Genomic DNA, 15,592 nt, shown 5'->3' with positions numbered 1-15,592 from the left:
GTGATGGCGGCGGTTCTCCGACGATGAAAGACGGTTTTCCGGTGATGAAAACAGTTTTTTTTTTACGGTGACGACGACGGTTCTCTGGTGAAGACTACTATGGTTATTTTCGTTTTTGTATTAGTATTATTTTTGTTGACCTTTAGGGTCTTTTCATTCTCGACCTTTAGGGTCTTTTCATTCGCGACCTTTAGGGTCATTTTATCGAGTCGGTGTCTAGTCCCATTTCTGTCCCTTCATGAGGCACTTTATATTCGAAAGTTCTATGAACTTTACTTGTATAACTCTCATGTAGTTGAGGAGAGAAATAACAATTATCATCCTTGTATCATTGTGATGTTTATCACATATTAATGGATATGTTTCCCTTGGATTCAAAAAAAAAAAAAAAAAAAAAAAAAAGTCAGTAAGTTCTGGGAACTGAAGAAGTCCATTGGTTGAAGTAGTACTGTGGTAAGCTGATGACGATTTCTTTCCTTTTCTTTTTAAATTACTTTTCCAAATTAATTAATACAATTTTTCTGAACCGTCAGATTATGTCTCAGTTAGATGAGATGAAAAAGTCTATCCCAAGCAACCATGAAAGTAGTACTCCTAACTTTCTCTCTCTAACTTTCTCTCTTTAATGGCGAATCTGCAACTCTGTCTCTCTACCTTCCGAGTTATTATTGAACTTCAATTCTAAAAATTTCTATATTCAAAGAAACAGTAGAAATTAATTCTCTCTTAAAAATAGCTTCTATTCAATTCGGTTTTGTAATTTGCATTAATTCTACCTCGTTAATCCATTTTTTGGATTGTTTTTGCTGATATTTGTTCCAGTTACAGTAATAATCAACATCTCTCTCTTTCTCTCTCTCTACAACTTGTTCAGCTTGAATTGTTAGATCTCTGTAAAAGTTTCAATTTGTTTCTTATTTATTCAAGATGCCTGGTTTAGTTTCAGTTAAAACTCCACCAGGATCTACTCCACTTCGAATTTCAGTTTCAGAAAATGGTAATCAGAGTCAAAATCATGATGAACAAAGTCCAGAACCAAGAAATCAAACGACCAGATCATCAGTTCCAAGAAGAACAACACCATCTCCATCTCCATCAACTTCACGAGCTAAACCTTCACCAGGATCAGGAAAGAAAAAAACACCAGAGAAATCAAAAATCGATGAATCAGCTCTAGACAATCCAGATCTAGGTCCATTTCTTCTTAAATCAGCTCGTGATACAATTGCATCAGGTGATAGTCCGATTAAAGCTTTGGATTACGCGATTCGAGCTTCAAAATCATTTGAAATTTGTGCAGTTGATGGTGAACCAAGTTTGGAATTAGCTATGAGTTTACACGTTGTTGCAGCAATATATTGCAGTTTAGGAAGATTTGAAGAAGCAATTCCTGTTTTAGAACAAGCAATTAGGGTTCCTGATGTTTCAAAAGGACCAGATCATGCACTTGCTGCGTTTTCAGGGTATATGCAATTAGGTGATACACATTCAATGTTAGGTCAATTAGATTGCTCAATTGCTAATTACGATTCTGGTTTGAAGATCCAAATCCAAACTTTAGGCGAATCTGATCCAAGAGTTGCAGAAACTTGCAGGTAATTCCCTCTCTAGCTTCTGGCGCATAATAGCACTCATCTTTTCTGAGCTAGTGAAGATTTATGTTCTTGGCGTAAGTTAGCGATGTCTTCTTATCCTACGCACCCTAAGATACGGTGGCTTCTCCCCTTCGGTGCATGTTATCTAGTTATCCCTCAGTGAATTAACGTGCGCCAGGTGTTTGATATACTCTATTCCTACTTGATCATGGAAAACTTCAAAAAGTTCAGTCACATTAACCCACTTGGTGCTTTTCCATTAGCTTGAGATTCTGTGATCACATGATTCAAAGCACTTTTTAATTTTAATTACATTAAGTTAATTAATTATAATTATTTTTAACTAATCTTTTCATAGATTTCCTACAACTAACTAGCTTCCATTTTTTAATCAGGAAGTTCACAGTTTTGTTTGTTTTCTAAAAGAATCAAAACCCAATGTTTACAATTTCTTGATTGATAAAATATAAATAAAACATCTCTGAAACTGTTAAATGGGCTGATTGCCTCTTCAGGCATCTTAACTATACTTTTTATGTCTGGTTTTACTTCAAGCTAGAAGTAAATTTGTATATTTTTTTATAAGGACATATAATGATTCTTGATCGAATTGATTTTAATCCAATTTTCCAAAACCCTATTCCGAAACTTTAGTTTATAATACTAAAAATTGTTTTGAAATGACAGGTACTTGGCAGAGGCAAATGTTCAAGCCATGCAATTTGATGAGGCAGAAGCTCTATGCAAGAAAACACTTGAAATTCATCGAGAGCATAGTTCACCAGCATCACTAGAAGAAGCCGCTGATCGTCGCTTAATGGCTCTCATCTGTGAAGCAAAAGGCGACTACGAATCTGCACTTGAACACCTTGTTCTTGCTAGTATGGCCATGATTTCAGATGGACAAGAAAATGAAGTTGCAGCTATAGATGTAGGAATTGGTGATATATACCTCTCTCTTTGCCGTTTTGATGAAGCTGTATTTTCATACCAAAAGGCTCTCACAGTATTCAAATCTACTAGGGGTGATAATCATCCTTCTGTTGCATCGGTCTTTGTTCGTCTTGCAGATCTTTATTACAAAACGGGTAAATTCCGAGAATCAAAATCTTATTGTGAGAATGCTCTAAGAATTTATTTGAAACCTGTTCCTGGAACTACATCAGAGGAGATTGCTAGTGGATTAACAGAAATAGCAGCTATTTATGAAGCAATGAACGACCCAGAAGAGGCATTGAAACTTCTGCAGAAAGCAATGAAGTTGTTGGATGATAGACCAGGCCAGAGAAACACAATCGCAGGTATAGAAGCACAAATGGGTGTCATGTTTTATATGGTTGGGAGATACAACGATGCTCGAAATTCATTCGAAAGCTCTGTAGCAAAGCTTAGAGCTAGCGGGGAGAAGAAATCGGCATTCTTTGGTGTTGTTTTGAATCAGATGGGATTAGCTTCTGTTCAATTATATAAAATTGATGAAGCTGCTGAATTATTTGAAGAAGCAAGGATTATACTTGAACAAGAATGTGGCCCTTTCGACCCTGAAACATTAGGTGTTTATAGCAACCTTGCTGCAACTTATGATGCCATGGGAAGGTAACAAATCTTCTATATCTAGCTCTTCTGGGAGTAAACTCATTTTTGACGGTCAGTTATTTTCGCATAAAACAAAGGTTTAAGTTCAAACCATGCTATTTGTGCTATTGATCTCCTTTTAGACTACTGAAACAAGAACACATTCTCATGGATTATCCCCAACCTTTAGTTTTGCATGAAAATGGTGGTATATACAAAGTGATATCCTGCAAACAATGTGAACCAGAAGGTTCATATCTTGCACTTAGTCCCTTCCTTATTCTGAACCATTCTTGATGTCGGAGGACACAAACCCTAATTTCACATGATACAAGGTTTTCTCTTGGCATGGGCCTTCCTTAGATCACCCAGGCTTCTTCACCTCGTGTTTAATGTCCGTTGCATTTGGTGCCCGGGATGGTTAGGTTGAGAAACCTAGAGTGGTCTAGGCAGCACTAATGAGCCGTGCCAAGAACTATCCTGTCGAAATGGGATGTGCGTGTGCCTGCAAAATGACCCCACTTGTGAGTGGCTCATGTGCAAGATAACACTCAGTCCCGTATTGTTAGGTGAGCGTCTAGACCCTGCCGTATAGATGCGGAACTAGTATCTTGGCATGTCGAAGTTTTTTGGGTGAACTTCTGAAAGCTCACGACAAAACCCTAGGTCACATGTGGCAAGTGGCGACTAACCAGGGACTACACTGGTAGGTTCGAGGACTTGGTCGCCCGAATATGAGTGGTACTGAGACAGGCATTGCATCAGATGAAGAAAGCGTATGTAGTAATTTTTTTTTGTTGAACATTTTTAATGTCAATTCTTATTACAGAGTTGAGGATGCAATCGAGATATTGGAGCACATTCTAAAGGTGAGGGAGGAGAAGCTAGGAACAGCGAATCCTGATGTTGACGATGAGAAGAAAAGATTAGCTGAGTTATTAAAAGAAGCTGGAAGAGCTCCTAACAAGAAAACGAAATCACTCACAAACTTACTCGACTCAACCTCTCAAAAGATGAAAAAAGAAGTAACCAAGAGATGGACGGGTTTGGGTTTCAAAAGTTAGAAAAGAGAAAGAAAAAAACGAAGCATAATATATGTAACATAGAAGAAGAAGAATGTATAAAGCTTCAGGTTTGCTAATTTGACTACTTTTTTCCCCTGTTTTTTTGAGCTTCTTCCCACAAGTTCTCTATTTGTTTTATTATTTTGATGTGTTATTGGGTTTGTGATGTTGAATATGTTCCACTTTAGTTAAGAAAAGTTCAGATTATTTGAATCAGTATTGATGTGTATATATCTATTCTATGTCAAAATTGTGTTTGTAAGCTGTCAAACTAATACTTATCTCAGTCAAAGAGTTAGATTTTTATCGTGCTTTCCATTAACTTACTCCTGTGTAAGGGTTTTCTTGGAGAATATTTCCAGATACTCATGGTCCCGTCTAAGAAATAAGTGAAATAAAATCTATTTATAGATGGAACGTCGGAAGCACGCTGTAATTCTTGTTAGTGTACGAGTTGTCAGCTTAATTTGGTCGAAGATGTATACACTTTATAAAAATACTTTTTGGGCATGTTTGAGGCGGGAATCACATTCCCATAACGTAATTCCTAAGAATTTTTTAGTTTGATGTTTAGTTAAAACATGAATAGGAATTCGATTTAATTTTGTTTTGCATTAACTGACTCCTGTGTAAGAGTTCTCTTGGAGAATATGCCCAGCTATTCATCGTCCCGTCTAAGATATAAGTGAAACAAATCTAATCTTATAGTTGGAATGTCTGAAGCACACAATAATTCTTGTTGGTGTATGAGTTTTCAGCTTAATTTGGCCGAAGATGTACACACTTTATGGTAATAGGTGTCAAGTTTTGCGGTCATCCAAGTCTAATGTTAGGGACAATGAGCGGTTAAAATATTATATTTTTGATTATGGGAGTATCCTTTTTCTTCTCGCAATCCTCATATGTGACGTTATTAACACGTATCTATTTTTGGGTGAGAGAGAGCTTGTGGGGCAGTTGGTCCTAACTCGGGCTATGTTGCAACTGTGAGAACAGTGAAGAGTACCATGGCCTATGTAAATTATAAAATTTTATGATATCGTAGGTTACTTTATAAAACTTGTCCTAACTCCTACGTAAATTATAAATATCATGTTTGAATAAAGTAAAGTGTACCGTAGCCTTGTGGATTCTTGTTGTAAAGACAACTATTGTTGCCTTGCTTGTTTATTCTCCATCAACGATTCCAGTTTTATCTCAGTAAGAGTCGGAGTGAACTCTATCAGATCGAAGACTTGTGTGTGAAGGCCTACGATAGTACGGAGGAGGAAACTACACCCCATAAAACCTAACCTAGAAGAAAGCGTCTCATTCACGTGACACTTCGCTTATGGTCAAAGAGAAGGTGTTTGCGCTTGAGTTGAAGTAGCACCTTTTGAATATGTGTAAGGCTCCTATGTGGCACACAGCTAGCTCATCATATAGTGCTAGCCTGCTAGGGTAACTCGGTTCGCAGCTCTCTGGCTCATTACGCCGTAAGATTTGAGGCCCACGATGACCTTTAGAGTAAGGACAGGGCAGTCCAAGCTAAAGCCCTTTTCTATTAAGCTTTGCCGTGGCTTCCGCGTCTTGTTCTTGGAAAAGCTCCGTGATGCTGCTTTTGCCTTCCCTAAAATGAAATCGGGACGGAACACATTTCCATTTTTCCCTACTAGGATATGAATCTGGTTTGGTGCTTCATTATCCTTGCTAAGTATCGATTTTGTGTACATAAGCATGAATTCCTTTGCCTGCCTAACTTCTCATAAGGCGGCCCCCAGAACAAAGCCTCACCTCCCCCTTTAATGAGAGAGAGAGAGAGATCCTTGCCCCGCTTCCTATTCATTTTTGGGTCGGGAATTGGGGGCCTATATTTTTTCTTCAGAAATGATTTCGAAAATCAATCAACCGACAAAAATAATGTTATTTCCTTTTGTGAACATTATTTTCATGAACGGAAGACTAGTAGTTATATAGGATAGAATGTTGTTTCATGACCGTTATACTGTTTATAATCTGATGTGTTATCTCCGTACAACATAACGAATTTTTAAAATCTTTCCGGAAAGGAAAAAAGACATGTCTATGGATTTTTTTTTTTTTGTTAAAACAGATGTGTCACTATGGATAGCTAGCTGGACCAGGTAGGTTATGGTATCACTCAAAACTCCAACTGTGATGGACTTATGGAGCAGCCAGTAGTGCTGGACTGATACCAGCTTACCATCTTCTTTAGCACGCAGTTTTTTTATTCCCATCTTCCGTAATTGTAATCCGTTAGATTTCCTAGAGATGTATTCTTTTGACCTATCAGAGAAATCATAGGGATATCATCACGAGGTGATCGCTAAATTCATAGTACTATATTATAAAGAGCGAGAAAGAACGGGAAATAATCGAAGTAGCAAGAAGAGAGATTCAAGCCCTAGAAATTGCTTGTTTCTTCGTAGCAGCTCAAAGCTTCTTCAAGTTTTCTGATGAACAGCCACAAGTATACCAGAATCATCGGAAATTGACTTTGATGAGGAAATGAATGATTGTTTCTCCTTCACATTTTGATGTTCTTGCCAAATGTTTTAGATAAATGACTTGGAAGAAGAATATTGATAAACCCTAAATTTGTATCAGTTTAAGAAGAAGCAGAGGACGAACTTTAAGATTGTAAGTTGACATATTATCAGGACTGATATTTAAACGACTCAGATTATACGTACCCTAAAGTTTTGTTAATCGAAGCTTAAGGCCTTTTGATATTGATTTCTCTCTCTCTCTCTCTAACATATACATATCTGAAATCTTAGAGAGAGAAAGAATGGAGAGATCTCGATCGAAGAGGAATTACTTCCATGATCAAGGGTATAATGCCCAGAACATGCCTAGGAGTAAACGTTTCCATCGCTACCACAATAATCACAATTTCAATAATAATCCCCGCCGTGGTGGTGGTGGCGGCGGCGGCGGCGGTGGTGGTGGTGGTGGAGGACGATTGCCGAAACATCAAGATGGTTCTACTGTTACGACTAGTTATAAAATTCTCTGTGATGATGTTAAAGCTGGAGGTGTGATTGGTAAATCAGGGAGTACAATTAAAGCAATCAGGCAAGAAACTGGAGCTTGGATTGATGTCCATTCACTTCTCCCTGGTGACGAGGAACGGATAATTGAGATAACTGATCCTGATGGAAGTACTGGGGCATTTTCTCCTGCACAAGAGGCTCTACTCATGATCCATGATAGAATGATCGAATATGATCTTGAATTAGGGTTTCAAACTGATGTAGGAAATGATGATGGTGATGATTTTGGCCCTAGAAGTGGTGGTGCAGCAAAAGTTGCAACCAGACTTGTTGTGGCCAATGCAAATGTGGGGAGTTTATTGGGAAAAGGTGGGAATATTATTGAACATATGAGGATAAAAACCAAGACTCAAATTAGGGTTCTCCCGAGAGACCGTTATCTGCCTAGCTGTGTATCCAGCTCGGAGGAGATTGTTCAGGTAAAGATTTATTTGAGCTTCTTTCAGTTTAATTCAGTTTAAGTTTCGATTTATCTGGTCATTAGATAAGTTGACAATGACACAATGTAGATATACTACTAGGTTAAATCTCTCGACTAAAGGTTCAGAGTGGTGCCCATATGGTATCAAAAAGAGAGACTAATATGTTAGATTGTTCACTTGAGTTTTGGTCTTGTGAGTAGTTAACAAATCACAATAGTTGGAGCTATATCTCTCAGGTTTAGAATGTTAAAATGATTGGAAAATATAACAGCTTCCTAGGCCAAATATGTCGAAAGGATACATTTATTCTTTTTGGACTTCAGCTCCTTATGTAAAGTTTGCACAAAGTAAGGTTTACGCAAGTTCACAAATGGTTTGTAGTAGATGTAGTTCTGCACATAGTTTGTACAAGTTTCCACAGGTTTGCATAGAGGCTCAAGTCCAAAAATTATTGACATGTCTTTGTAACCAAGACCAACAGGATATCCAGTCTGCGGCTCAGTTCATGTACTAAGTTGTCGGTGTTATGAGCACTCGCCAAATAAGAGCAGGCATCCCATTTCACTAGATCCGTTCATAACCTCTGGGAATTCGGAATGACTATTTGTTGTATTTTCTTTCTGTGGCAATACTTGCTATAGTTTCTGTGGGTTTTGGATATTGAGTTGTGTTTTTTCGTCAAAAAGTTAAGTATGAAGGAGACCGAAATTGATGATCAGTCAAGTGTGCCTTTGGGTTGGTATTGATATCCTTCTGCTTCCGAAGGCAATTGGATGTGCCCAAGGTCCCAAACAAGCAAAAACGTACTTTAATAGATTAGAGTTCTAAACATACTCAATACATTGGTTGTTCTTCTTGATATAACAAAGAAAAAAAATGATTCGAGCGAACTATAGGTTGTTTTTCTTGATATTTTCTCACTTTTAGTGTGGATCAAAATTCTATATACGGCTCTTCTTGGGCATGATTGAGGTATAAGAGTGGTTTCAATCAAAGTAGTATCGCGGGTTAGGAGCTTCATTTAACTAGGTAGTGGTGTATCTCGTTAGCTGATTGAAGGATATTAAAAGGGGTGTATACTAATAACTGTATGCTTGTTTCCATTGTGCCTTGATTCGTTTGACAAGATAGCAGAAGTGTGTTGGAACATACTTAGAAGAAACTGACAAGATTTCTCCTTCTTACTGTTTTCATTTTCAAAAGCATCATTCTTAATCATCACGAGAACATAGTGAATTCAGAGGAACCTCGAGGGTTCTTCTATTGTCACCATAGTAATCAAAGATCTCAAACTGAAATTATTACCTACTTATGTTGCCATTCCCTTCAAAGTCTCATGAATTTTACCTATCTCTGAAATATTGGATGTACTGATCTTCAAAATAACATGTAAAAACATTCCACGATTTACACTATCCTTCGTATTTGCCATTTTCAGGTTATTGGTGATGCTAACAATGTCAAAAAAGCAGTATCAGATATTTCAGCGCGACTGAGAGATAGCCAGCTTCGTGAACGTGGTCCTTTTAAGGGACGATTTGTAGATCGACATTTTCCTCCTGATGAAGACTTCACTCCTCAAATGAACAATATCTCACGTCAATCCTCTATGGATAGCCCTCCTCTGGACGCACGATTTTCTGGTCGGAGCAGTGCGAACCTCTCACCTGTTTCTGGCTACATATTTGAGTCTGGACCTCTTCCAATGGATGACAATGTACAGTCGTTCTCCACTGGGAAAATTGTGTTTCAAATTTTTTGCCCCAACGACAAAGTTGAGAGAATTATGGGGGAGGACGGACTTATAGAATTGCTTCAAGGTGAAGTTGGTGTTGACATCAGAGTGACAGACTCAGTTGCAGGCTCTGATGAAAGGATAATTATTGTTACATCTGATGAGGTACCTCCATTCCCCTCAGCAATTTATGGCATAAGTAATTTCTGATAGTATTTAACTTTTTTGGGCTGGTTATTGTATGCTAGGGTCCTAAAGATGAGCTTTTTCCAGCTCAGGAAGCTTTGCTGCATATCCAGACAAAAATTGTTGATTGGGTGTTGGAAACAGATAATACTGTAACAACAAGATTGCTTGTTCCATCCACTGAGATCGTATGCTTAGTTGATCAAGAGGGGTCATTGTCCGAGATTGAAAAATTAACTGGTACTAGTATAAAGATCCTTTCAAACGAAGATCTTCCCTTGGTTTCTCTGGGAGCAAATCGGGTTGTTCAGGTTAGTGATCATCTTTATGAACAAATAATAGCTCCATCATTATCACAAGTTCTTATCGGTTACACTACATAAATGCTTACTTTAAGAAAACTCATCACTGTTCTACTATATTTGCTTAAAACACTTATACTCGAGGTTTTGAGGTCCGCCCAGTATAATTTGACCTGCTTGGGAACTAATATATGTGGTTATTCTGAAAATAATCACAATTTCATTGATGGAAATTTCATAAGAAAATGATTGCAATACTTCAGAATTCTTGATTAGAGCCTCGGAAATAACCAATGGAATATGAAAGACATATAGCTCAAATTGTTTGCTGTTAAAATGTTGAAGGAAGCTTCAGTTTAGGTTTGCTCTAAAATCAATAGATTTTCCAGTAGAAGTATTCTTCCAAATGTAGTTTCTCTTTTTAGTCTTAGTGACTTAATAAACATCTATCAGGTGCTATCTCTTAGTGGAAATTCACTGCTTTTTCAATATATATTTGACCATTTTGAGCTGTATTATATTTTCTGTTTGTTTCTGTGGACAGAATTTCATTCTTGCGAAAGATATGTACTGATATTTAATACCATGATACTTCAAAAAATAATCCATAAGTAGTTTTGTGAGCTTCAGTTCTGTTCATTGCCCATTTGATAGTCTGATTACAATGTCAGCCATGCATATTGTACATGCAGGTTTTTTCCGCACTTAGACGGATTGATGGATCCTCCTAGTCGATCCGAAACCGAAAAATCAGTTTAACTGTCAAAATGTAAACATCTGATTGTAATACTTCAACTACTAGTAATATCTGAACTGATAGGGATTCTGCGCTGATCTGCTGCCTGCCTCGAATCGATACTAAAGAGGACCAACTTATGTATATTGATAGTACCCTTTGCATGTACCAACTAGTTCAGACAAATTTTATTTTTGATAGAAACATAAATATTAGAAAATCGGTGACAAGGTGTCCAAGTACTCTTTGAAGCTTGAAGCAGTCATCTTCGATGAATTGCCGAGTCCTTAACCTGTCATGATAGAACCTCCGTCCTATACTTTCTTTTCTCTTTTCCTTCACATTCTTTGTTCATTCTTATGGTTATGAATCTCAAGCGTGTATAACTGTATACTTTATTTCCATGAAAGCATTACAGTTCCTCCTACATATCAATGTGTAAAACTTTGCCTATTAAGTTATGTCGGTGATTGTGGTTCAGGTATGTGTACTAAGTACATATATTTTCAAAGATAACAAAAGAATCATCTTTTGGTCTATAAGATGAGCTGTTGGTGTGTTGTCACTTTGAAGTTGAAAGGTTTCATAAAATGTTCTAATTTCAGATAGTAGGGGAGATAACAGCAGCTAGGAAAGCACTTATTGAAGTAACAGAAAAGCTAAGGAGCTACTTGTTTAGGGAGATTACGCCTCCAAGAGATTTACCGCCATCATCAATGCCCACACCTGCTCATTCAAGAGGCATGTCAGTTCCAGAGATTACACCTCAAGAAATTGGAATTCCAGGTTCAGGACCTGCGACTGTGCAGACTGCACCAATTTCATGTCCCTCTAAGGTAAGGGATTGACAGATTAGTCGTAACTTTTTGAGTCCTTCGTGTCAGAGGCCAATGGGTCTAACTCCTTCAAAACCAGCTTGCAAGGAAAGGATTGCCCAAGACTTCTCTTCGTTACATACATCCCTTGAACTCCAGGGCTGGAGTCACTTGGCACTCGCCCTCCACGTAGGGTTAAGGTGATTCCAACTCGTCCCTGAAACACTAGCACCGATACCATGTTAGAGACATTTGGCCATAACTATCCTTGAAAACGGGCGTGCAGGGAAACGATTCCCCAAGATCATTCTTATGGCTCATGCTATTTAATTTTTAGAGGTAGTTTTCAAAAAGGCATTCTTTGTGAATGTAGGACTTAATGATGTCATTTAGTGGATTTATCCACCCAACCGAGAATGGTGCTCATGAAAAATCTTCGAGTGCCTTAAACAGGTGATGAACTGTTCACAATTCCTCTTTTCTTTGTATTGAATTTGTTATTTGCTCAACTATCTTTCATCAGCTAAGCACCCAATTTCATGTCTATGCCCGTAGATTATCTGTGCCACTTGTAGCTAGAAGTAGACTGGAAATTGTCGTACCAGAGTATGCAATATCCAAACTCACAATGAGATCAGGAAACAAGCTTGCTCAGATCAGCAAGGTAATTTATCTCCCACAAGTAGTTTCCTTCCCTTTCTCTTGTTTTGCTAGTCCAGTTTTGTTCAAATATACTTATTATTTCATTCTACCTTCTGTATTTTCAGTTGTCAGGAGCTAATGTTAAATTAATCGAAGATAGGCCTGAATCTGGAAACATCATCCAAATATCTGGTTCACCAGAGCAGGCTGAGAGAGCGCAGAGCTTGCTTCAAGGGTTTATTTTAAGCAGTAAGTCGTCCTGTCCTACCCGTTGTTTCTTGATTTCTGTCTCTCTCTTATTTTATTTTTCAGAGAAATTAAAATTGAGGCTCATACAGCTCTCATGGATGGAGTCCGGATAGAGTATCCTTACTGGAACAAGTTGTAACCGAATTTGTCTTCAAGAGTTACTAGGTCCTAAATTTCTATCTTTCTGAAAACGCGAAATTTGAAGGAGAAGCCTTTGATGGAGAAGCCTCAGAGGCAACAAAAGAATATAATGCATCGAAAGAAGAAATACAAAAGGAAGTCAAAGAAATACAATGATCTTAGAGATTCCCCTAAAGAGAAATAAAGCTAAACTTCTCCCACGGGGAAAGCATCCCGACTAGACAATGAAAGCATGAAACTAGAACAAACTAGTTCTACATATCTAGAGAGGCCTATACGAAGATATTAAATTTATCTTCCGTGATTATTGCTCTGCATAAGATCATCTGGCCTAAAAATGTGGTTGCTCATCTGCTGTCATAAAAACCAATTAACGGCAACAACGATATAAGATCCCAGATTGGTGTCTTAAGCACTTCCTGAGTATATCCATGAAAGGGATTTTCTCTATCTCCGACATTGTAGGCACCAAGTTCTGATAAAGCATGGCCGCTAAGTGGCTTCCATCGTCTAAGAGAACTCGCATCCAAACAAGACTTGACCTGTATTTTCGTATGTTCCTCTACAATGTTGTCCTTAGTTTTATGTTAATACGATATTTGAATTTTTCTCTTTTATGGTTGCCAATAATAACGTATTATATGTTTTCTTTCAGCACAAGAAGACTCTCTGAACTACTAGTGGGGTTAGGTAAATACTTAAGTATGGATCCATATACGAAGAGTTGGTGCAGTATGTACATCCATCCTCATCCTTAAACAAAAAAAAAGATGTCCGGAGCCGGGGGTATAGATTTCTCTTTTGTCTTTTATTTTGTTCCCCTCAACTGAAAGTAGAGTACATCCACTATAGTTGTTTTTGTTTTGGATAATCCAACTGCAGTTTTTGGATGCATTCTCCTTACATTTTTGATAATTAGAAGTACTAGTTTTTTTTTACTGCATTTTTTAGTAGACTCTCCAACAATCTCTTATCTGATAAATGTGAGTGGGTGTTGATACCAAAACTTAGCTTTGAAGCTTCTTGCATCTAAAGGATGCAGTATTTGGAGCTCCTGTTGGCCCATAAGGCGATTGTCGTGGACTATTATAAATCTGTGAATGATAGGTGGTCTAGCAATTAATGATTCCGGTTTTTCCCCTTTCTTACATAAATATAGGGCAATGATGGTGACTTGGGATTTTCAATTAATATATATCACCTTCACAATGAAATACTATATACCTTATGAAACAATAAAACTGAATGAAATATTCTATTTCCATAGAAATGGTTTTTACCCAATTATATAGAAAGGTTTTCCCATTTATACATAAGATTTTTTGGTTATTCCCTCTTTTTGACCTCTTTTGCCACCACCCCTTGTGAGAACGGATTAACAAGGTCAGCTATGTCCCATCACTCTTGTATTAGGCAAACTTGGTTCATTCAATTCTCTGGAAGAGAAGGATCCAGTTTGTTCTTTTTAGTCTATTAATTTTCATAAAAATGACTACTTTTTAAAATGTCAGTTAATTTTAAGTGTTAAAGTTAAGAGTTAATTCCTATATGGCCCCCTACTTTGTGACCAGCTTCCTTTATGGCCCCCTTTTTTTCGTAAATTCAAATATGACCCCCTATTTTCAAGTAAATGTCATTACTACCCTTCTTAATTTTAAATTTAAAACATTTAAAAAACATTATTTCCACCTCACCCCTCTCTCTCTCTCTCCACCTCATCTCTCTCTACAACTCACCCATCTCTCTCTCTCCAATTCACCTCTCTATCTTTCCAAGTCACCTCTCTCTCTTCCAAGTCACCTCTCTCTCTCCCTCCAACTCACCTTCATCTTCCCCGTTTAAGGTCGCCGGCCGGAAAATTTTCCGGCCGGCGACCTCCAAAAAAAAAAAAAAAAAAAAAAATTTCCTCTCATCTCTCTCTCTCTAAAAACTCCGGCGAAGGGGGTTTCCCTTCGCCGGAGCTCGTGAACAGACCAGATCGGTCTGCTCGTGAACAGACCGATCTGGTCTGTTCACGAGCTCCGGCGAAGGGAAACCCCCTTCGCCGGAGTTTTTAGAGAGAGAGAGATGAGAGGAATTTTTTTTTTTTTTTTTTTTGGAGGTCGCCGGCCGGAAAATTTTCCGGCCGGCGACCTTAAACGGGGAAGATGAAGGTGAGTTGGAGGGAGAGAGAGAGGTGACTTGGAAGAGAGAGAGGTGACTTGGAAGAGAGAGAGGTGAGTTGGAAAGATAGAGAGGTGAATTGGAGAGAGAGAGATGGGTGAGTTGTAGAGAGAGATGAGGTGGAGAGAGAGAGAGGGGTGAGGTGGAAATAATGTTTTTTAAATGTTTTAAATTTAAAATTAAGAAGGGTAGTAATGACATTTACTTGAAAATAGGGGGTCATATTTGAATTTACGAAAAAAAGGGGGCCATAAAGGAAGCTGGTCACAAAGTAGGGGCCATATAGGAATTAACTCTAAAGTTAATGGATGGTTTATAAAATGATGACTATTTTTGAATTTATGAGAATTAGGGAGCCAAAGAAAAGGAAATTCTAAACATGGCCCTTAATTTCTTCAACAAAAAAAAACATGGCCCTTAATAGTGTTATAAGCACCTCCCACAAAGATTCGAGAGGAAGCTTCTGAAGGGCGGAGGTGCCTTCGACAATTATGGGAGGCACATACGAAACTTGCCAAAAGGAAATATCTTAATTTTTTAAAAAAAATTTGACCATCAATCGAGATTTACCCAACAACTTCACTTCTTCAAACATGGGAATTTCTCAGTAAAATCAATCAAACAATATTCACTCTATATTTCAAAACAACTTCCAAATAATGTCCTTGCCAGATTGTTCTTGACAAGAATCCACTTTGTGTTATACACTTAATTAGAATGACAAAATAAATCTTCTTTGTAGAATATTACGAACTGAAATGTACTCAAGTATTACTCAATATGAATAACAATCTAAAACCTTTGCTTTAAATATCTGATATTCTCAAGAAACAAATATCTATTGAAGTTTATGGTGCCAAATTAGAATGAAAGGGTAAAAGAATGAAAGGGCAAAAGTTGAAAAAAGATCT

The 15,592-nt window shown here is 37.7% G+C and overlaps 2 protein-coding genes across 4 annotated transcripts; both read left to right on the top strand.

Annotated features, from left to right (window-relative positions):
- Positions 1 to 407: 407 nt before the first annotated feature.
- LOC147534684 (protein KINESIN LIGHT CHAIN-RELATED 1-like) lies at positions 408 to 4,450 on the top strand. 2 transcript variants are annotated; one of them, XM_086647260.1, is made up of 4 exons: positions 408 to 453; positions 534 to 1,595; positions 2,283 to 3,191; positions 4,000 to 4,450. In XM_086647260.1, exons 2-4 carry the CDS (start codon positions 928 to 930, stop codon positions 4,232 to 4,234), a joined length of 1,812 nt encoding a protein of 603 aa, XP_086503386.1. In that variant the 5' UTR covers positions 408 to 453; positions 534 to 927; the 3' UTR covers positions 4,235 to 4,450. The 2 variants fall into 2 exon arrangements, 1 of the variants encoding a protein (XP_086503386.1); XR_015227508.1 differs by having other exon boundaries at positions 445 to 1,595; positions 2,283 to 3,555; positions 3,610 to 4,450.
- A 1,802-nt stretch (positions 4,451 to 6,252) lies between these two features.
- Positions 6,253 to 13,461, top strand: LOC147534683 (RNA-binding KH domain-containing protein RCF3-like). 2 transcript variants are annotated; one of them, XR_015227393.1, is made up of 9 exons: positions 6,370 to 7,709; positions 9,151 to 9,612; positions 9,696 to 9,944; positions 11,277 to 11,507; positions 11,860 to 11,939; positions 12,042 to 12,150; positions 12,254 to 12,377; positions 12,467 to 13,070; positions 13,174 to 13,461. XR_015227393.1 is itself a non-coding variant. In XM_086646759.1 (8 exons), exons 1-8 carry the CDS (start codon positions 7,026 to 7,028, stop codon positions 13,197 to 13,199), a joined length of 1,965 nt encoding a protein of 654 aa, XP_086502885.1. In that variant the 5' UTR covers positions 6,253 to 7,025; the 3' UTR covers positions 13,200 to 13,461. The 2 variants fall into 2 exon arrangements, 1 of the variants encoding a protein (XP_086502885.1); XM_086646759.1 differs by lacking the exon at positions 12,467 to 13,070 and having other exon boundaries at positions 6,253 to 7,709.
- Positions 13,462 to 15,592: the final 2,131 nt, after the last annotated feature.

This window comes from Eschscholzia californica, unplaced genomic scaffold (assembly GCF_041429995.1).
Source record: "Eschscholzia californica isolate CP2 unplaced genomic scaffold, dmEscCali1.0.p SCAF_6, whole genome shotgun sequence".
In the NCBI taxonomy this organism is placed as follows: Eukaryota; Viridiplantae; Streptophyta; class Magnoliopsida; order Ranunculales; family Papaveraceae; genus Eschscholzia; species Eschscholzia californica.
Note: the sequence above shows the minus strand (reverse complement) of the source record. Positions and strands in the feature narration are given on the sequence as shown.

Coding starts and splice junctions, on each gene's coding strand:
- LOC147534684 (XM_086647260.1), top strand. CDS start 928: ATGCCTGGTTTAGTTTCAGTTAAAACTCCACCAGGATCTACTCCACTT. Junction 1,596..2,282: donor AGAGTTGCAGAAACTTGCAG/GTAATTCCCTCT, acceptor TTGAAATGACAG/GTACTTGGCAGAGGCAAATG. Junction 3,192..3,999: donor ACTTATGATGCCATGGGAAG/GTAACAAATCTT, acceptor TTCTTATTACAG/AGTTGAGGATGCAATCGAGA.
- LOC147534683 (XM_086646759.1), top strand. CDS start 7,026: ATGGAGAGATCTCGATCGAAGAGGAATTACTTCCATGATCAAGGGTAT. Junction 7,710..9,150: donor GCTCGGAGGAGATTGTTCAG/GTAAAGATTTAT, acceptor TGCCATTTTCAG/GTTATTGGTGATGCTAACAA. Junction 11,508..11,859: donor CAATTTCATGTCCCTCTAAG/GTAAGGGATTGA, acceptor TTGTGAATGTAG/GACTTAATGATGTCATTTAG.